Source organism: Heterodontus francisci, chromosome 13 (assembly GCF_036365525.1).
Source record: "Heterodontus francisci isolate sHetFra1 chromosome 13, sHetFra1.hap1, whole genome shotgun sequence".
Lineage (NCBI taxonomy): Eukaryota > Metazoa > Chordata > Chondrichthyes > Heterodontiformes > Heterodontidae > Heterodontus > Heterodontus francisci.
In genome coordinates, this window is record NC_090383.1 from 87,671,895 (window position 1) to 87,696,387 (window position 24,493).

General features: G+C 43.2%; 1 protein-coding gene across 6 annotated transcripts in view; it reads left to right on the forward strand.

Moving 5' to 3' along the window:
- LOC137376482 (echinoderm microtubule-associated protein-like 4) overlaps window positions 1-24,493 on the forward strand; it is a 465,004-nt gene that overhangs the window by 245,916 nt on the left and 194,595 nt on the right. For all 6 annotated transcript variants that reach the window (XM_068045141.1, XM_068045140.1, XM_068045139.1 and 3 more), the window contains one exon: window positions 18,679-18,808. In XM_068045141.1, coding sequence (XP_067901242.1) covers window positions 18,679-18,808 — 130 coding nt within the window. The remainder of the gene's footprint in view (window positions 1-18,678; window positions 18,809-24,493) is intronic.

The window sequence follows — 24,493 nt, forward strand, 5'->3', positions numbered from 1 at the left end:
TTAAAGAGGAAATTAACGCAATAGTGAGGAAAGATATTAGCTCTGACGATGTGGAATCTGTATGGGTAGAGCTGAGAAACATTAAGGGGCAAAAAACGTTAGTGGGGGTTGTATATAGACCCCCAAACTGTAGTGGTGATGTTGGGGATGGCATTAAACAGGAAATTAGAGATGCATGCGATAAAGGAACATCTGTAATTATGGGTGACTTTAATCTGCATATAGATTGGACAAATCAAATTAGTCTCAATACCGTAAAGGGGAATTCTTGGAGTATGTACGGGATGGTTTTCTGGACCAATACGTTGAAGAACCAACTAGAGAACAGGCCATCCTAGACTGGGTATTGTGTAATGAGAGAGGAATAATTGACAATCTAGTGATGCGAGACCCATTGGGGACAAGCGACCATAATATGATAGAATTCTTTTTCAAGATGGAGAGTGACGTAGTTGATTCTGAGACAAGGGTCCTGAATCTTAGCAAAGGAAACTACGAAGCTGTGAGGCGCGAGTTGGCCATGACAGACCAGGAAATGTTACTTAAAGGGATGATGGGGGATAGGCCATGGCAAACATTTAAAGAGCGCATGTTTATCCCTGTCTGGCACAAAAGTAAAAGGGGAAAGGTCGCCAAACCATGGCTTACAAGGGAAATTAGAGCTAGCATTAGATCCAAGGAAGGGGCATATAAATTTGCCAGGAAAAACAACAGACCTGAGGATTGGGAGCAGTTTAGAATTCAGCAAAGGAGGACCAAGGGATTGATTAAGAAGGGGAAAATGAGTCCGAGAGCAAGCTTGCGGGGAACATAAAAACTGACTAAATGTTTCTGTAGGTATGTGAAGAGAAGAAGATTGGTGAAGACAAATGTCGGTCCCTTACAGTCAGAAACAGGGGAATTTATTATGGGGAATAAAGAAATGGCTGACCAACTAAATGCATACTTTGGTTCTGTCTTCACAAAGGAGGACACAAATATCATACCAGAAACGTTGGGGAACACAGGGCTAAGTGAGAGAGAGGAACTGAAAGAAATCAGTATTAGTAGGGAAATTGATGGGATTGAAGGCCGATTAATGCCCAGGGCCTGATGATATGTATCCCAGAGCACTTAAGGAAGTGGCCCTAGAAATAGTGGATGCATAGGTGGTCATCTTCCAAGATTCTGTAGACTCTGGAACAGTTCCTACAGATTGGAGAGTAGCTAATGTAACCCCACTATTTAAAAAGGGAGGTAGAGAGAAAGCAGGGAATTATAGACCAGTCAGTCTGACGTCGGTAGTGGGGAAAATTCTAGAATCCATTATCAAAGATTTTATAGCAGAGCACTTGGATACTAGTGGTAGAAACGGGCAGAGTCAGCATGGATTTACGAAAGGGAATCATGCTTGACAAATCGACTAGAATTCTTCGAGAAAGTAACTAGTAGAGTTGATGAGGGTGGGCCAGTGGATGTGGTTTATTTGGACTTCTAGAAGGCTTTCGACAAAGCTCCACATAAGAGATTAACATGTAAAATTAAAGCTCATGGGATTGGGGGTAGTGTATTGCAATGGATAGAAAATTGGTTGGCGGACAGGAAACAAAGAGTAGGGATAAATGAGTCTTTTTCCAAATGACAGGCAGTGATTGGTGGGGTACCGCAGGGATCGGTGCTAGGACCCCAGCTAGTCACAATATGCATTAATGATTTAGATGAAGGAATTAAATAAATGTAATATCTCCAAATTTGCAGATGAGACAAAACTGGGTGGGAGGGTGAGTTGTGAGGTGGATGCAGAGAGGCTTCAGGGTGATTTGGACAAGTTGAGTGAGCGGGCTAATGCATGGCAGATGCAGTATATTGTGGATAAATGTGAGGTTATCCACTTTGGTAGCAAAAGCAGGAAGTCAGATTATTATCTGAATGGCTATAAACTGAGAGGGGGAATATGCAGCGAAACCTGGGCGTTCTTGTACACCAGTCGCTGAAGGTAAGTGTGCAGGTGCATTAGGCGGTAAAAAAGGCAAATGGTATGTTGGCCTTCATAGCGAGAGGATTCGAGTACAGAAGCAGGGATGTCTTGCTGCAATTATACAGGGCCTTGGTGAGGCCACACCTGGAATATTGTGTGCAGTTTTGGTCTCCTTATCTGAGGAAGGATGTTCTTGCTATAGAGGGGGTGCAGCGAATGTTGCACAGTGGCGCAGTGGTTAGCACCGCAGCCTCACAGCTCCAGCAACCCGGGTTCAGTTCTGGGTACTGCCTGTGTGGAGTTTGCAAGTTCTCCCTGTGTCTGCGTGAGTTTTCGCCGGGTACTCCGGTTTCCTCCCACCACCAAAAGACTTGCAGGTTGATAGGTAAATTGGCCATTATAAATTGCCCCTAGTATATATAGGTAGGTGGTAGGAGAATATAGGGACAGGTGGGGATGTGATAGGAATATGAGATTAGTGTAGGATTAGTATAAATGGGTGGTTGATGGTCGGCACAGACTCGGTGGGCCGAAGGGCCTGTTTCAGTGCTGTATCTCTAAATAAATAAAAAAAAATGTTTACCAGACTGATTCCTGGGATGGCGGGACTGAAGTATGAGGAGAGATTGAGTCGGTTAGGATTATATTCACTGGAGTTCAGAAGAGTGAGGGGGGATCTCATAGAAACCTCTAAAATTCTAACAGGACTTGACAGGGTAGATGCAGGAAGGATGTTCCCGATGGTGGGAGAGTCCAGAACCAGGTGTCATAGTCTAAGGATACGGGGTAAACCTTTCAGGACTGAGATGAGAAATTTCTTGACCCAGAGAGTGGTGAGCCTGTGGAATTCGCTACCACAGAAAGCACTTGAGGCCAAAACATTGAATGTTTTCAAAAAGGAGTTAGATATAGCTCTTGGGTCTAAAGATCAAAGGGTATGGGGCGAAAGCCGGAACAGGCTACTGAGTTTGATGATCAGCCATGATCATAATGAATGGCAGAGCAGGCTCGAAGGGCCAAATGGCCTACTCCTGCTCCTATTTTCTATGTTTCTATGAAATCCCTTATCCTTGTGAATATCCCAATTAACCTACACTTCATGTTTTCAATTGCTTTTCTATAATGAGGAACCGAAAACTGTACACAAATCTCCAAGTGAAGCATAACCTAAAGTCTCTACAAATTTAACATCACCTTGTTGTTTCCACACAAAACTAAGGATTTATGACCTTATCTGCTTGAGCATGCCCCTTTTAAATGACTTGTGTATCTACACACAAAGATTTCTCTGCTGTTCTGCTCAGTTTGAAATCTCACCATCTAATGTTTATTTCCTTTCCCTATTTTTACATCTAATCCTTAATATTCTTCTCATTGGTGTTTTTCCCCCAGAGTGTTTTCTTTTTAAGAAGGAAATATTTAAGGCAGAAGAATGTAGGTAGTCTGTGACTATTCTTAAGTCTGCCTTCCCAGAGTTATCATTATCAAAATGGCTGCCTGACATGCCTGTGCACCTCAGTCGCTTCTTTGCCAAAATAAATCATGGAAGTGATTTCAAGGCACATTGACACATCATTATTTAACCATTTCAGCACAATAATCTAGAGTACCTAATGGTAGTTACCAATGTGAATCTCATGCTATTTGTTTGATGTTAAAGGAAGAATAAACCCTCTGAGTCAACAAACTTGGAAAAAAAGTGCCACTTTTAATTTTGCTGCATTTTAAAACTAACATACAGACCTTCACAGTGCAGTGAGAGAAGTGAGTGAATATTACTATTGCCAGATAATGCAATTTGTGTGAGACTCCTGGCCTCAGCACTGGACTCCAAGAGTAATAGTAAAATGTTATGTCTTGAGATTATTTTTCACCCAGACTTGTTGAAATTTCTAACCCAGATGTCTCATACATTATTTATTACAATTTATAGTTTGGCTCACGGTTATAAGTTATATTAAATTCAAAAACAAATAAAAAAAATTATTTTGTCCCACTCTACTTTTTACACTGGGGCTTTTAGCTCATTTTTTCATTGTATAATTATGGAGATTATTTTTCACTGAAAATAAGCTGCTGATGTAAATATTGCCAATGTAAAGGGAAACTAGAATTTCATAGTCTGCATCTGGCCCTCCATTATGGGAAGAACTTGCATCTGCTCCAAATTCAAAAGAAATGTGTACCTGAAAAGAATGACAAAACATTTCTTGTAGCATTCACATCAACGAGCAATGATGCATTGCTTTGATTTGTCCCCATCTTTAGCACTATCTAGCAAGGCCTATCTACTTTGTTCAGTATTGTCTTTTTTTTCTACTTTTTGTCCTACACACTACCTCCTTGTTCTCTCTTCTCCTTTTCACTGCCCCTTCTTCTTTTGCTCACTTCATTTCTCTCTCTTTTCCGTCTCTTTCTCGATTTGGCCAGAATTTTATGTTGAGGCAGTGGCCTGGAAGCCATGCTGCAATTTGACCCAGGCCCTTAAGTGGTCTCTGTCAGGAGTTCTGCCCCTCTCAGGCCGGAGGTCCCGCCTCCAAGAGCTGCTGGTCAATCAGAGGGCTTGCAGTTCTTCAGTCCCAGACGCACCTCCGGAAACGGTGGCCACTGCTGGGACTATACCCAGCAAGAAGAGGATGATGAACGCTCCCCTTCAAAAAGGTAAGTGGGGTTTGGACCTCACCAGAGACAATCGGCTGGGCCCTGGCAAAGGGGGGTGGTGGTGGGAGTCAGAGAGCAGGGTGGGGAGGTAGTTTTACTAGGGGCGGCCCGTGCTGCTGGGAGGCTCTCTGTGGGACACAGGATACCCAATCAGAAGGACCCACCCCTCCCCTGCCCAGCCCACAAGGAGGCCACCGGATATTACTCGGTGGCTGCCTTGGGTGCTGAAGTGCCCATCTACCACTGGTAAAGTAGTAACGGTGGCAGGAGGAGGCCCTTAAGTGGCAATTATTGGCCACTTAAGGGCCTCAACTGGCTGGGGCCGGCAGGGTGTTTGCCGTCTCCCCTCCGCTGGTCAAATGGCAGCGGTGGCAGGCACGGGAGGGGCACGCAACCCCTGCCCTCCCTCCTATTCTATTTTACGCCCCCCACCCTGCCTTCCAGCCCACACTGGGGGGTCATAAAATTCCGGCCTTTATCTGTCTTTCTTTTTCCTATGCTTTCTTCTCATTGTTTTTCTCCCTGCCTCTTCCCCTCTCTTACTGTCTTTTTTCCCATCTCCCTCCCACCCTATTTTCCTGTTCTCTCTCTTGCTCTCCCTCTCCTCTCTTCCTCCTTCACTCATTCTGTTCCCCTTCTTTGTTGCTCTTCAACCTTCCTCTCTCTCTCTCTCCCTCTCTACCTACTCCCCTCTTCCCCTCTCTCCACTGTATAAACAAAAAGAATGTGATAATGAGCAGAAAACAGACTAAGTAGCGAAGAGAATGATCTCAATGGATTTGAAGTGAAATTATCAACGAAAGAAGTAATTAATTTTTCTGGGCTGGTGGAATGGAATGAAGAAAGCAGGAAAGAAAAAAAATTCACGATGGCTAATACAAAAGCTGTATTTTCAGCTCAGTACTTGGATTTGTCGGACATTTCTTTTTTCTGTTTGAATTGCATCCTACTTTGAAGGTTTAGTACTAGAATGAAGAATTCCCAACTGCATCATATTTGAGTTTTGGTTTTCTCTTTTCTGAAATGTACTATTTAAATTAACTTTTTCTGTGCATAATTATAGCTAAATGTAAATGAAATTTGAACATACTTTAAAATATGTAAATAGTGTTTTATGGTAGTTGTATTTTTAATTTTACCATTTGAAACTCTGGTTTTATTAACATCTGATTGGGATCAATTGGTGGAAAAGTTGTCCTGAAAATGGCACACATGATCTGATTTCAAAACCATATCCACGTCTATAAATGTTGAAATATTTAATAAAGCTTCAAGAATTTTTGATTTCCCAATTTATTGAAATTCCTCATGTGTCTAGCAACTGTGGGGTCAGGAAAAGCGATTTTGTTTTGTTGTGCTTTGGCATCAGATCTAGGACAAGATGGGAGCTATTCGGTAAAGACAGCCAACATCTGGCCAAGCAGGTTGTTAATGTATTGGCAAGTCAGTTAAATAGGGAAATGACATGGTTGTAATACTAGGAAGGAGGGCATGCTGCGATATCAAAACACCCGGTTAGTAACCATTCAAAGAAATCATCAAGGTTAGTTAGACATAACTTGTCCTTTACAAATCCATTCTAGCCTTCTCTGATTAGTCCATGAAGTCTTTTTTGAGAGCTTCTAACTACTTTGCATTTTAATAATTCTGTACAAGTCCAGAGAAAAGAAGTAGGGCTTCAGTATTTTGCAGAGATTGCCAAACTTCTGTCAACAGTTAAGTAGTTTAACCATTTGGTTTCCTTTGTCCCACTACTCCAACATCCACTTCATCTAGGGAGTCCAGTTGAACCCAATGAATTAGAGTTGCAACTCTTTTTCTGAGCCCTTTGCTTAATCTTTCAGTCTACACATTTGACCTCAATATTTATCATTCCAATTTAAAATAAAGATTTCCATTTAGACATTGCAGTCACAGCTCTCTCAATTATCAGGATGGTGATGGAACCCAAAGCAGAATTCACTTATATGTTTACTTCTTTGAACTTTGACCAGGACACAAGCCAAGTTGTCGACAGTTACTGAAGTTTATTTTGCTTTTATCTTTGCATGTGGCTGCTGTCTTTTGAGAAAAATACAGTTAAGTACTTGTTTGCCTGATGTTTCTCAGATGATTTGTAATATTGACATGGTGTGGCTTGTTGCTTTGTCTGAAAAGTATGCAATATTTGGGACAAAGACTTTCAATTAATCCATGTCAGTTCACCTAGCTGGTGTTAACTTTCCAAACTTTGGCAGCATGTAATTTGTCATCTTTCTTTCAGGTATCTATTTCGTAATAGATTTTTAAAGTTTTATTTTCTGTATTGGGCATGTTTGCTGGAAGCAGGAAGAAGCATCAAGTAATTTTAAAAAAATATATAAAAACAGTAAACGCTGGAAATACTCAGCAGGACTGGCAGCATCTGTGGAGAGAGAAAAACAGGTTAAAGTTTCAGGTCAATGACCTTTCATCAAAACTTTTGTTCCAATTAATTTTTAAGTGGTCGTAGTGGTGAGGTTAGGAATGATCAGAAAGTTACATCTAATATAAAGGCTGCATGAATACAACATTCTGATGGTATTACACCTTTGGTGGTGATATGAATGTAATGGGAGCTAAATTCAATAGCCCCCAAAAATGGGTGCAGGGATCACAATGCATGATTAACCCGTACCCCTTGATTGCAATGGAGACAGCACAACAACTTTTTGCTGCCTGCTCATGTCAATAATGTCAGTATCCAGCCAGTGCTAAACGATGGGCTGAATGGCCTCCTTCAGTGCTGTTACTTATCTGTGGTTCGAACCATGCTGTTGATTGGCTGGATGTATCAATAGGGGTCCAGTATCGTGAGTGGCCAGCGTCAATTACATTTTTTATTCATTCATGGGATGTGGGCATTGCTGGCTAGCCAAACATTTATTGCCCATCCCTAATCGCCATTGAGAAGGTGCTGGTGAGCTGCCTTCTTGAACCTTTGCAGTCCATGTTGGGTAGGTACACCCACACTGCTGCTGGGAGGGTGTTCCAGGATTTTGACCCAGCCATAGTGAAGGAACAGTGATATAGTTCCAAGTCAGAATGGTGTGTGGCTTAGAGGGAAACTTGCATGTGGTGGTGTTCCCATGCATCTGCTGCCCTTGTCCTTCTAGTTTGTTTAGAGATACAGCACTGAAACAGGCCCTTCGGCCCATCAAGTCTGTGCCGGCCATCAACCACCCATTCATACTAATCCTACATTAATCCCATATTCCTACCACATGCCCACCTTCCCTCAATTCCCCTACCACATCCCCACCTTCCCTCAATTCCCCTACCACCTACCTATACTAGGGGCAATTTACAATGGCCAATTTACCTATCAACCTGCAAGTCTTTGGCTGAGAGAGGAAACCGGAGCACCCGGCGGAAACCCACACGGTCACAGGGAGAACTTGCAAACTCCGCACAGGCAGTACCCAGAATCGGACCCGGGTCGCTGGAGCTGTCAGGCTGTGGTGCTAACCATTGTGCCACTGTGGTTAGAGATCAGGTGTCTGAAAGGTGCTGTCTAAGGAGCCTTGGTGCATTGCTGCAGTGCATCTTTTAGATGGTACACACTGCTGCCACTGTACTTTGGTGGTGGAGGGAGTGAATGTTGGTGAATGGGGTGCCAATCAAGTGAGCTGCTTTGCCCTGGATGGTGTCGAGCTTCTTGAGTGTTGTTGGAGCTGCACCCATCCAGGCAAGTGGACAGTATTCCATCACACTCCTGACTTGTGCCTTGTAGATGTTGGACAGGCTTTGGGGAGTCGGGAGGTGAGTTACTCGCCGCAGGATACCTAGCCTCTGACCTGCTGTTGTAGCCACAGTATTTATATGACTACTCCAGTTCAGTTTCTGGTCAATGGTAACCCCCAGGATATCGATAGTGGGGGATTCAGCGATCATTATGCCATTGAACATTAAGGAGAGATGGTTAGATTCTGTCTTGTTGGAGATGGCCATTGCCTGGCATTTGTGTGGCGCGGATGTTACTTGTCACTTACCAGCCCAAGCCTGGATATTGTCCAGGTCTTGCTGCATTTCTACACTGACTGCTTCAGTATTTGAGGACAGGCGAATGGTGCTGAACATTGTGCAATCATCAGCGAACATCCCCACTTTTGACGTCATTGATGAAGCAGCTGAGGATGGTTGGGCCTACGACACTACTCTGAGGAACTCCTGGAGTGATGTCCTGGAGCTGAGATGATTGACCTCCAACAACCACAACCATCTTCCTTTGCACCAGGTACGACTGCAACCTAAAGTTAACCTACACTGCTTAAAGCCACCTTGCAGCTCCTAAAGGGGAGACCAAAAGCAAATTCGGTGACTACTTTGCTGAACACTTTCATTGGGTCCCCAAGGATGACCCCAAGCTTCTGATCGTCTGTCATTTTAATTCTCCATCCCACTCCAACTCTGGCCTCTCTATCCTCAGCCTCCTACACTGTCACAGTGAGGCCAAATGCACACTCAAGGAACAGCACCTTATTTTTCTACTAGGTACATTACAGCATTCCAAACCCAACATTGAGTTTAACAATATCAGGTCAGAGCCTCTGCCACCATTTTTTTGGGTCGGCAGCTGCTGATTCTTTCCCTATTTAAATCTTCTCTAGAGCTATCTTTTCCTTTTTTGTCCCATTACCATCTCCTTTTTGTCTTGCACCATCATCCCATATCATTTTATATCCTGCCTTCCACCTTATTACAGACCTTCCCTTTTGCTCTTTGACTCCACCCTCCCCCCTTTCCCTGCCTCTGTACTTGTTTACAACCTGTTAAATCTCTAACTTTTTCCAGACCAGATATTGTGTTAGCTGATCACAACTGTGCCCTAATTGGCCTTAGTACTCCTGCACTTGGGAAGCAAAAAAAAGTCAAGATTTCTCTTCATTACTATCAGTTGAAACTGTATATGTGTGCACATTGAGTGAGGACAGGATCAGTCCTAATTGTGGTCTACCCACAGTCTATTAATCTACCATGTGATCAATGTAGCAGAGGGGGCTGCCTTTTCAAAGAATCGTATCCCAGTCTGAAATGGTACCTTTAAGAAAGGAGAGGAGATTTTGTTTAATTTTTCAAACAGAACATAAGGGAATTTGTTTGCAGCAAGCAGTTTCAAATGCAAACATGTACAAACAGATCAAAATTGGCACAACTAGGTAAGTGTATGGGCTTTCAGTTGGCTGGAAATCTGGAATTTAAAGACATTTGAAGAGTATTTTTCCAAGTTATACTTGCATCTTGAAAATGAAAAGTAAGATAAACAACACTGCTAAATAGAAAGTTTAAAACTTTTTTCTTAGCTGAGAATGGTGTAAGGTTAGGAAAGATAGGATAGTTGGATTAAGAAAGAAAGACTTGCATTGATGTAGCACCTTTCATGACTTCAGGATGTCCCAAAGCACTTTGCAGTCAATGAAGATTTTGTTTTCGAAGTGTTTTCATTTGTAATGAAAGAATATTAGGGAGAAAACAGCAAAGTTAAAGTTACCAAAAAAAATGGGAAGAGTAAATATGGGAGGAAAAGGGTTAACAGTGCAAACATAGATTTTTAAAATATATTTTAACATTTTATAGTTTAGGGTTGTTGCTCCGGTTCTGAAGCTGTACTGAAATGTATAATTTTCAGCATGTCATCGCATGAGCATAACACTTACTACCTGGTCAGCCCAGATGGCAGTTGGGACTGCTGACAGTTTAAGGGTTAGGTTATACACGTGCTGCACTTTGCACCTCAGCATTGGAGCTGCCTACATTTCTGTTGCAGTACTTCTGTTACTGTAACTAGAACATGGAACTATGCCTGTTTATAATTTGTACATTACACAACAGAGCCAACTTCCTTTCAGAATATAATTATTGTTTTTTTTTAAATCAACGTCATCTCCTATTTATTGACTTTAAATTCCATCTGCCACCTTTAACTCAGTTCCCCATCTTTGCAGGTTCCTTTGGTGATCTAAAGAATGCACTATACTTCCTATTTTGGTATTACCTGCAAATTTCAACACTATATGCAAATCACTGATATACATAATGAACAGAAGTGGCCTCAGAATTGAATCCTAAGAGATACAACTGATCATTTATAATCATTCTGAAAATCCACCCTTAGGTTGTAATCTGTTTTCTCCCTTCTAACCAATTTAAAATCCAGTTTTCTATCACCTGCCCATTGTGCCCCCCACCCCCAAATTCTATACCCCTTAATCTTCCCTAGTAATTTCACATGATACCTCTTCAAAGACTTACCTCAAGCCCATGCACACTACATCCACTGCACTTCCACCATTTACCATGTCTGTTACCCTCTCTCAGAATTTTGAGGTTTGTCCAGCATGATCCATGTCCAGACTTCTAACTATTTTCTCTTTATCTGGATATGTGGTAATTACATCCTTAATTAAGGACTCTAAAATTTTTCCTACTATGTATGTTAAGCTAACATGCCTGTAGTTATCCAGATTAGCTATTTTACTTTTTCTATTCTGTACAAATAAAAAAAAAATTAGAAGTGCAAATCCTGAAATTATGCAGGAAGTCAGTCAGCATTTCTAAAGAGAAAAAATAGGTTAGTATTTTGTCAGTCATTGTAGCGAACATAAAGGTTTATGTTCAAAATGTTACCTTGACTTTTAATGTATGCTGAAGGATCTACTGTTAATTTCAGAGTTTTAAACATCTAGGATCATCATTTAATTTATATCATATAACTGTATAATTTGAGAAAAGAATATGACATTAATGTATCTTTGCAGATTTTGTTAGGTGATGCAACTTCTGAGACCAAGACCCCAGGCGACTGGCTCTCAGGCTTATGTAGTGATTGTCCTCAATTGACCTGCAGGGATGCATATGAAAGTGGCCCGGTGAGAGAAAAATGGAAAATCAAACTAAATCAGGGGCTGGGACATCAGATCTGTATTTCCTCACTGATCATGCATTTTTAAAATATAAAGCCCAGTACTATAACAGTAAGAATTTATTTCTGCTATTGCAGAAAATACGGAAGTATGGGGTTGAAGGTGATTTAGAGCTTTGGATCAGAAATTGGCTAGCTGAAAGAAGACAGAGGGTGGTGGTTGATGGCAAATGTTCATCCTGGAGTTTAGTTACTAGTGGTGTACCGCAAGGATCTGTTTTGGGGCCACTGCTGTTTGTCATTTTTATAAATGACCTGGATGAGGGTGTAAAAGGGTGGGTTAGTAAATTTGCGGATGACACGAAGGTCGGTGGAGTTGTGGATAGTGCCGAAGGATGTTGTAGGGTACAGAGGGACATAGATAGGCTGCAGAGCTGGGCTGAGAGATGGCAAATGGAGTTTAATGCGGAAAAGTGTGAGGTGATTCACTTTGGAAGGAGTAACAGGAATGCAGAGTACTGGGCTAATGGTAAGATTCTTGGTAGTATAGATGAACAGAGAGATCTTGGTGTCCAGGTACATAAATCCCTGAAAGTTGCTACCCAGGTTAATAGGGCTGTTAAGAAGGCATATGGTGTGTTAGCTTTTATTAGTAGGGGGATCGAGTTTCGGAGCCACGAGGTCATGCTGCAGCTGTACAGAACTCTGGTGAGACCGCACCTGGAGTATTGCGTGCAGTTCTGGTCACCGCATTATAGGAAGGATGTGGAAGCTTTGGAAAGGGTGCAGAGGAGATTTACTAGGATGTTGCCTGGTATGGAGGGAAGGTCTTACGAGGAAAGGCTGAGGGACTTGAGGTTGTTTTCGTTGGAGAGAAGGAGGAGGAGAGGTGACTTAATAGAGACATATAAGATAATCAGAGGGTTAGATAGGGTGGATAGTGAGAGTCTTTTTCCTCGGATGGTGATGGCAAACACGAGGGGACATAGCTTTAAGTTGAGGGGTGATAGATATAGGACAGATGTTAGAGGTAGTTTCTTTACTCCGAGAGTAGTAGGGGCGTGGAACGCTCTGCCTGCAACAGTAGTAGACTCGCCAACTTTAAGGGCATTTAAGTGGTCATTGGATAGACATATGGATGAAAATGGAATAGTGTAGGTCAGATGGTTTCACAGGTCGGCGCAACATCGAGGGCCGAAGGGCCTGTACTGCGCTGTAATGTTCTAATTCTAAAAAGCATTGCATATGTTAGGGTCTTTTATTTAAATCGCTCATGGGATGTGAGCATCGCTGGCAAATCTAGCATTTATTGTCTGTCTCTAATTGCACTTGAGAAGGTGTCAGTGAGCCACCTTCTTCAACCGCTGCAGTCCATGTGGTGTAAGTACACCCACAGTGCTGTTCAGAAGGGAGTTTCAGGATTTTGACCCAGTGACTGTGAAGTGAAGGAACATCAATATAGTTCCAAGTTAGGATAGTAAGTGACTTGTTGGGTAACTTGCAGTTGGTGGTGTTCCCATGCATCTGTTGCCCTTCTCCCTTCTAGGTGGTAGAGGTCGGGGGTTTGGAAGGTGCTGTCGAAGGGGAATTGGCGAGTTGTTGCAGGGCATCTTGTCGATGGCACACAGTGCTGCCACGGTGCACCAGTGGTGGAGAGAGTGAATGTTTGGTGATGAATGGGGTGCCGATCAAGTAGGATCTTAGATGGGGTCGAGCTTCTTGAGTATTGTTGGAGCTGCGCGTATCCAACCAAGTGGAGAGTATTCCATCACATTCCTGACTTGTGCTTTGTAGATGTTGGACAGGCTTTGGAGAGTCAGGAGGTGAGTTACTTGCCACAGAATTCCCAGCCTTTGACTTGCTCTTGTACCACAGTATTTATATGACTGCTCCAATTAAGTTTCTGATCAGTGGTAACCCCCCCCAGGATGTTAATGGTGTGGGATTCAGTGATGGTAATGCTGTTGAATGTCAAGGCGAGATGGTTAGATTCTCTCCTGTTGGCAATGGTCTTTGTGTGGCGCAAATATTACTTGCTACTTATCAGCCCAAGCCAGAAGGTTGTTCAGGTCTTCCTGCATGCAGGCATGGACTGCTTCTGTATCTGAGGAGTAACAAATAATTCTGAACACCGCAATCACCAGCGAACATCTCCACTTCTGCCTTTGTGAGGGAGGGAAGGTTATTGATGAAGCAGCTGAAGGTGGTTGGGCCTTCATCAGTGGCCTGAGGAGCTCTAAATTCCCATACAGCAAGCTATCATTATTCTTCAGAGTCATAGGCTGGAATTTAATGCAACCTGGTGGGATTGCGGTCTGGGAAGGGGATGGCAAAGGCCCTCCCGTGTTGACCTCAGCTCCCCCTGCTTTTTGTGATATAAGCGATTTGGACATAAATGTAGGGGGCATGACCAAGAGGTTTGCAGGCGACACAAAGATTGGCCATGTGGTAGATAGTGAGGATAGCTGTAGGCTGCAGGAAGATATTAATGGTCTGGTCAGATGGGCAGAAAAGTGGCAAATGGAATTCAACTTGGAGAAGTGTGAGGTGATGCATTTGGGGAGGTCAAACAACGCAAAGGAATACACGATAAATGGGGAAATACTGAAAAGTGTAGAGGAAGTGAGGGACCTTGGAGTGAATGTCCACAGTTCCCTGAAGGTAGCAGGACAGGTCGATAAGGTGGTTAAGAAGGCATATGGAATCCTTTCCTTTATTAGCTGAGGTATAGAATATAAGAGCAGGGTGGTTATGCTGGAACTATATAACTCATTGGTTAGGCTACAACTTGAGTACTGTGTGCAGTTCTGGTCATCTCAATACAGAAAGGATGTAATTGCACTAGAGAGGGTACAGAGGAAGTTTACGAGGATGTTGCCAGGACTGGAAAAATGCAGCTATGAGGAAAGATTGGATAGGTTGGGGTTGTTCTCCTTGGAACAGTGAAGGTTAAGGGGAGATCTGATTGAAATATACAAAGTTTTGAGGGCCTGGATAGAGTGGAGGTGAAAGGTCTATTCACCTTAGCAGAGGGGTCAGTGACGAGGGGGCATTGATTTAAAGTGATGAGTAGAAAAATTAGAGGGGAGATGAGGAAAAACATTTTCATCCAGGGGGTGGTGGTGGTTTGGAACTCACTGCCTGAAAGGGTAGTTGAGGCAGAGACCCTCAACTCATTCAAAAGGAGTCTGGATATGCACCTCAAGTGCCGTAATCTGCAGGGCTACAATCAAATGCTAGAAGGTGGGATTAGAATAGGTCGATCGTTTTTCAGCCGGCACAGACACGATGGGCCAAATGGCCTCTTTCTGTGCCTTAAACTTGCTATGATTCTATCCACTCTTATGCATAGCCATCCTTTCCAGTACAACCTGCCTATCAATTTTTATCCCATCTATTCATTACCATTACCATCTCTGCTTCTGCTGACATTTTGTCAGCATCCTCTTTCTTAGTAAATGCCGATACAAAGTGATTATTAAGTATTCTAGCCTTGCCTTGTGCCTCTAAGCATATATCACCTTCTTTGTCCTGAATAGGTCCCACCCTGCCTCTTTCTACCTGCTTACTATTTGCATGCAAGTAGAGTGTTTTGGGTTACCTTTTATGTTAACTGCTATTCTATTCCTGTATTCTCTCTTTTGCCAATCTTTTCTTCTTCACTTTCCCTTTAAATTTATTGTGTTTGGCCTGGTTCTCGCTTGAAGAATTCACCTGACATGCATTATATAACCTTTATTTTGTTTCTCTATATGCTCTACCTCCCTCATCATTCAAAGAGCCCAGCGTTTGGTTCTCCTGCCTTTTCCTTCTTGTTGGAACATACCTAGCCTGCAACTGAAACATCGGCCAAAAATTTATGGCTCCCCACAGGAGCGGGCTGGTGGTCGGTGGGCCGTAAAATTGAGTGGGAGGTGGGGGTTGCCATTCCCGACCCCGCTGCAATTTTACGTGGGCGGCGGCAGTGATAAACGGCCCGCCCGCCACAGGGCAATCCAGGCCCATAAGTGGCAAATTAACTGCCATTTAAGGGCCTTCTCCTGTTGCTGGTATTTTACCAGTGGCGGCCGGGCAGCAAAGGCTGCCAGAACCCCGCCAGGTAAAACCTGGCAGTCCTCTTGCGAGCTGGGGCTGGGGGAGGTCTCCTGATCAGGCACCCTGTGCCCCACGGAGGGCCCTCCCACAGCCCAACAGCCCCCACTGCACAGCACTTCCCCCCCCCCCCCCCCAACCACCCCCTTGCCTCGCTGGGGCCTGGCCAATTGTCCCCGACAAGGCCCCAAGGATTTACCTTCTTTTCGGGGCATGTTCTCCCTCTTGCTGCCTTTGGCTGGGTGTAGTCCCAGCAGTGGCCACTGCTCTCAGTGACGCTTTTGGGACCAAGAGCTGCCAGCCTGCTGATTGGCTGGCAGCTCCATTAGGCAGGACTTCCTGCGACAAGGAGGTGGCTCCCAGGCCTGTTGGAGGTGGGCTCGTCCCTGATTTTTTGGCCAGTGGGCCCAACGTAATATTCCGTCCATCTTTTCCTTAAAGATCACCCATTGTTTAGGCTGAGTTTATTAACACCCACTAGACTGACTTTGGAAGTTTATATTTAGTCCATTAGCTGATCACTGAAGTACTTTTGTGGAATTCTTAGATGACACCTTTGTGTGGAGCATCTTGCCCTCCCACCAAATGAAAGGTGCTTGAGGATAAGTGTGGAGCATAGAATGGATGAAATTTTTGTTGAAATTCAAAAATAAGGTTCTTCTTGTCATCAGCAAAAGCTTTAGTCTCTGTAACTGTGAATCTTTTTGTTTTTGATGAAATGTTGTGAGCCTCTGCTGACTTTCATTTAAATTTCTCTGACCTTTATCGCATCTCACTTCCACTGTACAGCTCCACTTGCCAACACAGTTGAGATGGGGAACTTAGTGGCTGGAATTTTACACTACCCCAGTGAGCCGGATGGTGGCATAAAATTGAGCGGGAGGCTCCGAGAGGCCTTCCCGACCTACTCCCGCCTCCGTCCCACTTTACGTGGGCTGGGGAGGGAGCGGGAAATGGGCCACCGGCCCCAGGCCAATCAAGGCCCTTAAGTGGCCACTTAACGGCCACTTAAGGGCCTTCGCCCACCTCCACAGGAATTTTACCCGTGGAAAGTGGGTGCCCAGGAGGCATGAAAGGCTGCCCAATGAAAGCTGGCGGCCTCTCGGGGGTGGGCCCTGACAAACGGGTACAGGGTGCCTGATTGAGGGCCAGGCCGGCCCCGCTTCCCCAACCACCCCCAGGACCCGAGACGCCCCCCCTGCCATATGAGCACCCTTGCCTCGCCGGGATATGGGCTTCAACGATCACCCCGGCGAGACAACCCTAACTTTACCTGTAGTTCTGGCTGCATGTCCTCAGCTGGTCTGCAGTCCCAGCAGTGGCCACTGTGCTCGGTGGCGCTGCTGGGACAAGCGTTGTCGGCCCGATGGTTGCCTGGCAGCTCAATGAGGCGGGACCTCCTCCCTTAAGCGGGTTGAAGTCCTGCCTCGGAACAATTGAAGTCCGTGACCCATAAATGCGGGACGGATCCCTGGGCCGAGCGGAAGCGGGTTCACTACCAACTTTTACGTCGGTGGCCAGCTTTCGTCCGCCCAAAGTAAAATCCAGCCCAGTATGTGGGAAATTGAATTAAATCCTTCCTCTTCATAGTGTGCCGCATTAAGATATCAATATCTTGTGCATCCCAATATGCTGTACAAATTATTAAAAACTTTAGAAACGGAAGTACAACAGAACTTTACAATTAAAACTGTCTTAATGTTTAAGAGCTTGGCGTCAAAATGCGTTGAATGTTTGATTTGTTTGTGAAGTAAGCATTCTTACTCCTCTGCTACTTTGGGCGGGAAACAAAATTGTTGTCTATTTTGCTCTTAGCTGCTTTCTGATTTGTTTAGAGCATTTTAAATAGTTTCATCTTCAGCTTAAAAGTGTTTCAGAATGTTCTGAAATCGGAATATTTAATATTTGTTCCATTGTAAAAAAAAAAAAATCATGTAGCTAAATCTATTTATGTAGTTAGACTACAAAGTGATCTAACCCTTCCATGGATGTTTCCGTACATGGCATTATTTGTCTACAGTGATTTGTTTCAGGTAGTACGCAAATTAAGATAGTAGAAGTGATTTTTAACCCTGCCCACCCCACATCAGTTAAAATCTCCTGGGCACTTGGCCACCAACATCCCACTCTCTTCCTGCAGGCTTCAGTTTTAACCTGCTCTTCTGAGTAGGAGAGAAGGACATTAAGCAGAAACTGGTGGGGTCCTTCTTTAAATATGCATATTGGGGTCTGATGATGACAACAGCATTGCTGTAACAAAGGCAAAATGCTGCAGATGCTGGGAATCGGAAATAAGAACAGAAAATGCTGCAAATACTTAGCAGGTAGGTAATGTCTGGGGAGAGAAAAACAGAGTTAACGTTTCAGGCCGATGACCTTTCATCAACTCTCTCTCCGTGGATTCTGCCTGACCCACTGATTATTTCCAGCATTTTCTGTTTTTATTTCATAATTGCGGCATCGTTGTTTTTCTTGTCCTGGACTGCTGGAGCTTACTCCACCTGGCCAGTTGTTCTAATTTGACCACCCTGTTTTCCCCTTCACTTCATTCGCACATTGTCTGTCTTAGAAATATCTTTAACTTATTTGATTTCTCTCATTAGGCCTCCTGTTGTCTCACTTCTGATATTTAACCATTTCTTTGTTTTCCACGTAAGCACTTTACAGTTCATCCTATTTCTATTGTGTGTGTGTTTCTTTTCATCTGTAATAACCTCCAGTTTTGAGGATGGGACCACATCTAAAATGTTAACTCTTCTGTTTTCTCCAAAGATGCTGCCTGACGTACTCGCATTTTCTGTTTTATTTTAACTAATAGTCTATGGCCTTTATGCCATGTAAATGTATAAGTTGAATATGTGATTCAAAGACTGCTACTTTGTTACATCCATGCATTATTTGGAAATTTTTATCAGCAAATGTGACAGTAAAGCACCAAGGGATCATTTGCTTTAGCTTGTAAAATTAACTGCAAAAGATTAATGTTAACAGAACACAGGTTAACTCTTAACCTGTAGAACAAATAGGAACTTCATGCAGTTTTATAAGATAGGCTATAAAATGATATCCCTGCCTCATTTGATTTCAGGACAGCCTGCCTTGCGTGAAGCCTATTCCCTGTCATGTATAACCAACGGGAGTCCGATGACCAGAAAACCAATGCATAGCTCAGCTCTTTCCGTTGCCAGGAAGGAAACACTCTCTTCTGCTGCTAAAAGGTACAGATTTTTAAAATATATATATATATATAAGTTACAAAGCGAAATGTTCAAAGAAATCTGTAATTTAAGGTATAGGGCTCCACTTAGTTGAAGAATAACATCTTTGTACATTTTTAATGCACTGTAACATGTTTTAAACTGTAGACAAACCTTATGTTTGGTTTACAGAGATATTGTTGAAAATGTTGTTGGGAGGGTGTGCACCTAGACTAGATACAAATATAATGCATGTCAGATGGTAACAACCATCCCTTGTACTGAAAGGCAAGGTGCCTTCCATTGGTTGGGATGCATGAGCTTCACTTCAGGTTCCTGCACTGGATAATCTTATTCATAAATAATGCCCATTTATTACTCTGACTGTTTAAGACAGGCTCGCATATATTGCCTGTACCTGCACCTGTCAAAGATCTGACTAAAATGAATGCTGGTCCTTTTCGTAATTACTAGATGCAACGTTTTTGCTCTTTTGCACAGTGGCATAGCAAACATAGAAAGAAAGAACTTGCATTCATACTGGTTCCAATTACTCACAAGGTCTGGAATGTTATGTGGACTTCAGGAATAATATTGTAATTTAATTTTATAGGTTTCCCTTTGTTTTGTTCAAAGTTATTAAATAAAATGATGTGCCAATATTTCCCTCTGTGGTAAAGTTGGACAATTCTGCATCTCTCTGGGACAGTCAGATTTACCTCAGGGGACACCAATGATGAGTTATTGTCTGTAGTCATTATCTATCTTTGGTTGTAATCTTTTCATCCTAGCTTAACCAACTTTGCATTTATTTTGTCTCTCTGTCTTGTATGTTACTTTCTTCCACTCTGTTCTCAGTGATTTCACTGTGTTCTCAGAGGTTTAACTGTTAGCTAACAGTGTGGTATACGTTACAAGCTTGATTCTAGGAAATTGAATGCTTAACTTTCCAACTTTTATTATTTTCTCAATTTAGTAAACCTGAAATTCGAGCATCTTCATAAAACTTTGAAAACATTCAACTTCCTAATACCTGCTAGTTTGATGTCAAAAACATGATTTTTTATGTAAAGTAAAATCTTTTCTACCTATTTTGCTTTCAAACTGACCAAGGTGACTCATTAATATAAAAGCAAAATACTGCGGATGCTGGTTCCGAAGAAGGGTCACTGACCCGAAACGTTAACTCTGCTTCTCTTTCCACAGATGCTGCCAGACCTACTGAGTGATTCCAGCATTTCTTGTTTTTGTTTAAGGTGACTCATTACATAGGTTCACATATAGGTGTTGTTCATTTCAAACAAAATAAATATATATATATATATATATATATGGAGTATATAATCAAATATTAACTAGTTGACGAAGATCATGTTTTTAAGTATCCTTTCTTTTTCCAGCCTTAAATGACAACAGGATAGTTTCAAGCTTTCCCAAGAGTATTGTGAGCTTTCTCACTGTGCTGTATAAATATATCCTTACAGCATCAGTTGGGTGATTCCATCCATTCCATCCCACACGTGTTTCTTGCAATATACCATGTCTGCAACGGTGGGCACATCATGTTGTGTGGATTGTCAGTTGAGCATCTGTCCTCCTGGTATCTACCAATTTATTTTTAAAATGTTGCAGTTTCCTGTTTTATGCAGAGCTAATACAACCATCTACTTCAATGTTAATTTAAAAATTGAAGTATTCATAAAAGTACTAAAGACGAGATAAACATTTCTTTTCTAGGGACTCTTCTGAGTGTTTCTTCTGTACACAGTGGCTGGAATTTTACGCCACCCCAGTGAGCCGGAGGGTGGTGCTGGGGGTGGCGTAAAATTGAGCGGTAGGCTCCGGGAAGCCTTCCTGGCCCGCTTCCGCCTCCGCCCCACTTTACGTGGGCCTGGGAGAGCTGGTGGTGGTGAGAAACAGGCTGCCCGCCCCAGGCCAATCAAGGCCCTTAAGTGGCCACTTAACAGCCGCGTAAGGGCCTTTGCCCGCCTCCACGGGTATTTTACCAGTGGCAAGTGGATGTCCAGTAGACGTGAAAGGCCGCTCAGTGATACCTGGTGGCCTCTCAGTGCACCCGTGGGGAGCACAAGGTGCCCGACTGAGGGCTGGACCCGCTTCCCCAACCACCCCCAGGACCGAGACACCCCCCCACCCTCCCCTCCCCTCCCCTCCCCTCCCCCAAATGACCACCCTTGCCTCGCCGGGTTGCGACCGATTCTCACTGCGAGGCAAGCCCCAAAGTACCTTCCGTCCTGGCTCCATGTTGTCTGCTGGGCTGCAGTCCCAGCAGTGGCCACCGCTCCCGGTGGCGCTGCTGGGACTAAGAGCTGCCTGCCCGTTGATTGGCCGGCAGCTCAATGAGGCGGGACTTCCTCCCTCAAGCGGGTGGAAATCCCGCCTCAGAACAATTAAAGCCCGGGGGCCCGTAAAATGCGGGAAAGATCCCCGGGCCGCGCGGAAGCGGGTTTGCCACCAACTTTTATTTCGGTGGCCAGCTCCCGTCCGCCCGATGTAAAATCCAGCCCAGTGTGTGTGACTTGTCTGGGCTCATCAGCACTAACTATTAATGAGAAACAGTTGCCAGATGCAGGAATCTTTTATTACTTCCTTTTTGCAGTCCTTAGTCAGTCTCCCAGAATTCCAGTAGTTGCCCTTCTGATATTCCCAGAATAGTGTAAAAGACTGCTTGTGGGGCATTTTTTTAAGTGTCATCTGTCCTTTTCAGCATAATCCCAAGTTGAAGTTGGCATCCAGCAGGACAATAGGTACTGATATGAAACAACGATTGGGATACACGCCCCTCCCATCTTCCAGTCAATATCTTCAAGATCCCCACTTGTACCATGCAAAGCATTGATACACGCTTGGGAATACAACCCACCAAATCCCAGGGGTTAGCCCATTGTTCAAGATTTTCAGTAGAACATGCTAGTTTTAAGCCCATATGAGTCCACCAACAAAACAGTATTACGTGCAACAAAGCAGCAATGCAATCCTTCCACAATTGCCTGGAACAAATAGTTAAGGTAATTTGGGGTAGTCTGTCAGTTAGGTTGCTGACACTCACTGTCCATGCCCATATGACGAGTGCCCATGCTCCTTAGTGAAGAAGAGAAGATTGCTAATTGCAATAAAAGCACTCCAACTGTGCTTACAACTTTCTTATATATGCTGGTGGCTATCAAGGTACCACACTGTCAACATGAACTTAGAAAATTTGTACTACTGTGTATACCTTTTACCCAATGAAAATCTGTGCTTCTCAATAGTTTCCACATTTCTGTGGAAGGATTTCAATAGCAAGAAGCCAATGAAATGCTAAGTCCTGTGAATTACTATTTATGCAGACAATATTTGAAATCTGCAGGCCTCAGTGAAAATGTTATACTCTGCTCCACTTGTGTATTTCAGGAATTAGAAATCCATTGGTAATACTATATCAAGTGAGAGTAATTCACAGATTCCGTTTCATCTGTTTGTGTATTTTCTGTTCACTTTTATATAAAATAAGCAGCAGAGACCAGCAAAACATTTGCCGTGAAATTAGTATCTTTATTGTAAATCCCCATGCCATCCCTCTCGTGCCGTACCCATCCCATTCCTTTCATCCTTCTCCTATCAGCTCCCATCTCTCACCCCTTCTTCCTCTGCCATCGCCATCCCCCATTCCATATACCTCATGCTGTTTCCCCCACCCCCTCATGCCATACCATCCACCCACCCATGCCATTTCCCTAACTCCACCTTCATACCGTTTCCCCCTCCTCTGTCCTCCCTGCCCCCCATGCTGTCCCGCCCCCTCCAATGCTGCTCACCCATACCATTGGCTCCCCTTACCTTCCACTGTTTCTTTTCTCTACCAATCCCCCCCACTCTTTCACTGCCACCACCAGCCGTCCCTCCCATGCTGCCCCCCCCTCCCCCCCCAACCAATCAATCCCTCCAGCCAGGGTAACTTTGTTGTTGAGTTCCCCTTACCTGCCACTGTTCTTTTATCCACCCCACGGCTGCCACCACCAACTGTCGGCAGCTGCATGTATGTCACTTGTGTTGATTGTATATCAGTTATGTTTAATTATGTGCAGATGGAGGGCATGAATAGGGGTTTCACTTGAGCACATATAAAGAGACACTTACTGAAACTGTGGGGTGTATGCTTGTAGTGTTTCACTCCGTAAATAAATGATAGACTAAATAAAGATTGGCTCTAGTACTGTCCTTCACCAACTGGTTTTCTGAAATATAACAACACGCTCCACTCCTCCGCGTGCACGAGGCTCTGCCCAGTAAATCAACCCAATAACTAATAATAACAGTGCCGCCAATTAAGTATATCAATATTAAGTATTATCTTCTGTTTTTGCTGCCACTGCCACCACAATCTATTGTCAGCCATGACAGCCACATGCTCATCAAATGCTTCAGTCCTCCGCACACTCCACGTGTCTCCATGTGCACCATAGCAGAGACCGACAACATTTGCAGTCAAGAGTAGTATCTTTATTGCAATAGCATTTCTTTAAATAAAGGATTTCTAGTTATTCTTTCACCAAAGACTTTAACAGAATCAAAACTACTGACCCTGGAAAAAGCTGTGCATGTGTAAAGACATTGGGTTTAAAATGGCATTGATAAGTAAATGTGCCCCACATGGACGACACTCACATACCTTAAGATTTAATTGAATGCTGTTAACTGAATTGGGTTTTAAAAAAATTTCAGTTTTAAAAATGCAATTGGCAACCACTTCACTTAAACAACATTTTTCACCTGAATAAGTAATTCTACAGCTTTTGCACTCAGCTGGCCAGTCAGTGCCATGCTTGTAAGATTCTTAGCTGCATGAAAACATATGTCATGAGGAAAGGCCATTAACCCCTGTAGTTTGCACTGTTGCTGACTCTCCCTAAAGACAAAAAAGATTTTGCATCTTTTCAGCACTCTCCTTGTCTTTCGAATGTCCCAAAACACCTCAATGGAATTAATTATCTGGTACAGTTCTGAGATAAATTGGCAATTGTTCTGTACACAGCAAGGTTCCTTCCTCAAACTACAGTGAGGAGTTTTAAAAATTGCAGTTAGCAACCACTTCCCTGAAGCGACTGGCATGGCAGAAATTAGAAGAGCCATACCTGGTTGTAAACAGAAAACCTTACTCCAGCTGCTTTATATCGGATGGATCAAAAAATTGTTATACACGGTACACTCAGTCCCTGAATGTTATATTAAAGTTTTAAAATATCTAATTAACCAACTGTCATCGCACAGGTGCAGAACATATCAATCCATCAACCAATTAGAAAAGTACGGACAGACAAACTATTGTTATTATCATAGATTAGTCGTATTCCATAGACTGGAAGCAGACTGATATGCTATAATTAGTTAAGTGTTTGGAACAAAGCTTTTTTGGATAGTAAGAAGACATTATTAATTAATAAGGTTGATCAGTGCAAGAGTTTGAGGGGGAATTCCCGTTCTTCCGTCAGTTGAAGTCAGTTTAACTTTTAGTACAATATATAATAGTGCCCTTTGAAGCCATTTTTGTGTCTTAAGTAACATGATTTAACATGAATTGAAATATAGTTTGGCTAGTCTGGTGCATGGAATGCTACACACTGATACAAATAAGTCACTACTTTGTGATTATGTACTCACTGGTGGTAATGTCTTTCATTTTTTAAAGTTATTTTGGGATTCTGATAA